At 34.1% G+C, this 3,375-nt stretch overlaps 1 protein-coding gene across 1 annotated transcript; it reads right to left on the reverse strand.

Moving 5' to 3' along the window:
* Positions 1–269: 269 nt before the first annotated feature.
* LOC121795619 (aluminum-activated malate transporter 8-like) lies at positions 270–2,970 on the reverse strand. Its single transcript, XM_042194162.1, has 6 exons — positions 2,680–2,970; positions 2,455–2,595; positions 2,090–2,362; positions 1,873–1,976; positions 1,633–1,776; positions 270–957 (listed from the first exon to the last, which is right to left on the reverse strand). Exons 1-6 carry the CDS (start codon positions 2,894–2,896, stop codon positions 541–543), a joined length of 1,296 nt encoding a protein of 431 aa, XP_042050096.1. The 5' UTR covers positions 2,897–2,970; the 3' UTR covers positions 270–540.
* Between the last annotated feature and the right edge of the window lie 405 nt (positions 2,971–3,375).

A 3,375-nucleotide genomic window follows, 5' to 3' on the forward strand; every position in this document is an offset into this window, starting at 1 on the left:
AAATGCTTACCTTGGCCCATGAGTTGGGACGGCCTATTCCTAGCTTCAACTTCATCTTGGGTGTCATGCACATGTTAGAATGTATAATGAAAAGCATGCTTCTAGTTGCTTTTATTCTAAATTCCTTATTTTCCAATTTAAGAGAAGAAATTTATTTATCATAAGATTTGTCATAATTATTTATTTATTTATTCATTAAATTCATATAAAATAATAGATAACAAAACAAACATGTTGCTTCGAGCTGCTTGCACCTTTATTTTTCTAGTTATACAAGACTAAAAATTTTAATCATGTTTTTATTCTATAATAAATTAGAACAAAAGTGTGCACACAAGCTCTTCGATCTTTCCCACTCCAACATAGATGGCCGTGTTGTTGATGCTCCAACCACCAAATTAGTTAGGCCAATTTTCCTAACAATTTTATATACAAGTGGAAAAATTACATTAAAATCCCTCACATAATTGCAAGAAAATAGACAATTAGGGGACTAAGACACCATTCTAATCAATTATGCATTGATTAAAAAGAAATATTCTAGATCTGCGGCGGTGAGTATTTTGTCTTAATCTCGATAACATCTATCACAACGTGATCATGAACTGGCTTCACTTGTGCTTGTTTGTTCCTTTGTTTAAAGCCTGCTTTCTGCGATAGTTCTTCAACAGAAGTTGATATTTTCTCTACGAATTTAATGATGTCGATTAGCACCGATGTTATCACAAGAATTGGCACAATTTCTTGAAGACCTGCTATAGTTGGAAGTGAGGAATTCTCCATTATTTTTTTCAGATCCTCAGCTGCAGCTTTGGAGTTTTGTAGATGAATTTCAACAGCTGCTGATGGGAATCTCGTTTCTTTAATTGCTTCAGCTAATTCCCTTAGTGCCTTACTTGATTCTATGCTCATTTCCACACATGATGGTTGGATCTTTTGTTGGAACTCGCATAAAACCTGTAATTATGTTAAAATTAAATATTAGCAAAAACTTATATACTACTACCTCCGTCCCCCAAAATTCGTCCCAGTTTGACCGGGCACGGGTTTTAAGAAATATAATGGAAAGTGAGTTGAAAATGTTAGTGGATTGTGGGACCTACTTTTATATATTAGTTTTATAATAAAATGTGAGTAGGAATGAGTTGGTGGAATATGTGACCCACTACCAAAAATGGTAAAAGTGAAATGGGACAAATTTTGAGGGACGGACGAAAATGGAAAACTGGGACGAATTTTCAGGGACGGAGGTAGTATGAGATTTTATTTTTCTATATCTTTGAAATGGTAAATTGCCACAAAAATCATTGAGTTTGCTCAAATTTTAATCAACTCCTGCAACTTTAAAAAATAATCAATTATATCTTAACTTTAAAATAAGATTTGGAAGCCAGCCTAATCTTATAATTATAATTTTCGTAATAAAATCAATGGCTTTGTGAAAGATGTAAAAAATTTGCAAAAGGAATAATGGATTTCGACTTCCGCGCCACCCACAATTCCCTCAAAATACAAATAAACGAGACAATTAAAAAAATGTTTAAATTATGATATACTGGTATGTTTTAAAGTTGCATGATTGACCAAATTTTGTGATTTTTCTGGCGATGTGCCTTTTTTAAAAATACTTGCCTGAGATTTTGAATTTATGCAACCACTAAGCGTTTCAATTTGGCAAGCACATTCCCGGACTAGGCTACCGATGTTCAAGTAGACTTTCCATGGATGATTAAACTTAAAACGACCGTGTCCAAGTTCCCACCAAGCAAAATTCGCCTGTAATAACATCAAATTAATAATATTAAACATTTGTGGATACTCATATTTGAGTCATTACAATAATTAGTAATATAGTTATTAATAAGTACTAACCAATATTTCCTCATTTGCTTTTGAGTTGAGTACTGTTTTATGGCTTTGGAGATATGACTTATCCTCACCATCAGCCGAATAATTACAAAATTGACCACCAAAACCTATAAAATTCACACCACATAATAATTAATTAATTCGCGTAATTAAACTACTTTCTTCATTGTAAAAAATTAATGAAGGAGTGTAAAACAGTTACTATAATTATTTAATTTACCTTCTAAGAATGTAGCAAGCTTTCCTATATTAGTAGCAATGAGATTATGCAAATCTTGGCCTGCCCAAACTGGGTAGATGCATAGTGATATAACCATGCAGGTGGCGCCGCCGATGAGGATGGTGGTGAGGCGCTCATACGCCATTTTCCAAATCTGAGAAGCTCGAGCCCCTGAGACCGCGACTAGAGTGAAGGTGAGTATGAAAATCGTCACACCATAGTCGTATCGTCTCTTCACTCGTGGCACAAATCTTGTAAACGTTGCTACACTCGCTGCAATCAAATTATTTATAGATTATGAATCAGAAAATAATGGTTATCATAATGTATGTAGTTAATAAATATAATTTTAATTAATTAGTTACCTAAAAGAAAAACCAAAGCGCCAAGAATAATAGGCTCTCCTTTGTTTCCACATGCATTGCCCAAATATTCAGCTCCAACCCCTAATCCAGCAGCCACTAATGTTGCAGCCCCTCTATTGAGACCTTTTGCAATTGTTCCTCCTAAAACAAATTAATTATAAATCGAATCAACTAATGAATATTAAGCTAGAAAATTTCTTTTAATTGTTGTATTATAGAACATACCGACTGTGAATTCGAAGACGACAACAACGGTTAAAATCGCCCACATTCCTGCTTCTTCAAAGCTATGGTAAAGAGGTTTGAAGTAGTAGAACATAGACATCAACGTGATTGCTATTCCAACCTTAACGGCATGAAAGATTCGTCTTGGATCTTCTTCTCCGAGCTTCTTGGCATACTTGGTCGAGTCCAATACCCTAACCTTAATTTTTCCAAACATGGCTGCAACGAATTAAAAGGGCAGTTTATTTTTTGTTTGTAGGAAAGTAGAAACCATGCAAAGAAGATAGTGAAGAGGGAAGGGGAGTTTGAGTGTGGACTTTGGTCGTGAACTTCAAATTTATATAGTACTATAGTCTATAAAGGTTTGGAGATGGGATCTTAATTTACATGCGTATATTTATTGATTAATAGAGGTTTATTCCAATTTGGCATGCTTTTCGAGTTTCGAAAATTAATAAATGCAACTAGGGTTATTTTCATATTATTTCTCGAAAACCACCTAATTCTTTTAATATGTATTATTAAGTTGTTGTGATGCTTAGATGGGGTGCGGTATTGGTTGGCCTCAGCCCTACTTTTGAAGTTTTGCATGTTTGTCTCTTTGTATGTCTGCATTTCATTTACGAGATCATTCTATTCAACACGGACAGAGACATTATAATTTAATTGGAGATCAATTATTTGACACGTGTTTTG

The sequence above is a fragment of the Salvia splendens genome, chromosome 3, assembly GCF_004379255.2.
Source record: "Salvia splendens isolate huo1 chromosome 3, SspV2, whole genome shotgun sequence".
NCBI classification, from domain to species: domain Eukaryota; kingdom Viridiplantae; phylum Streptophyta; class Magnoliopsida; order Lamiales; family Lamiaceae; genus Salvia; species Salvia splendens.

What these genes read in the sequence shown, in the direction of transcription:
- LOC121795619 (XM_042194162.1), bottom strand. Translation starts at nt 2,896, where the DNA reads ATGTTTGGAAAAATTAAGGTTAGGGTATTGGACTCGACCAAGTATGCC. An exon ending in CGCTTTGGTTTTTCTTTTAG is followed by an intron (nt 2,363 to 2,454) that starts GTAACTAATTAA and finishes ATTTGATTGCAG; the next exon opens with CGAGTGTAGCAACGTTTACA. An exon ending in GCTTGCTACATTCTTAGAAG is followed by an intron (nt 1,977 to 2,089) that starts GTAAATTAAATA and finishes TGAATTTTATAG; the next exon opens with GTTTTGGTGGTCAATTTTGT.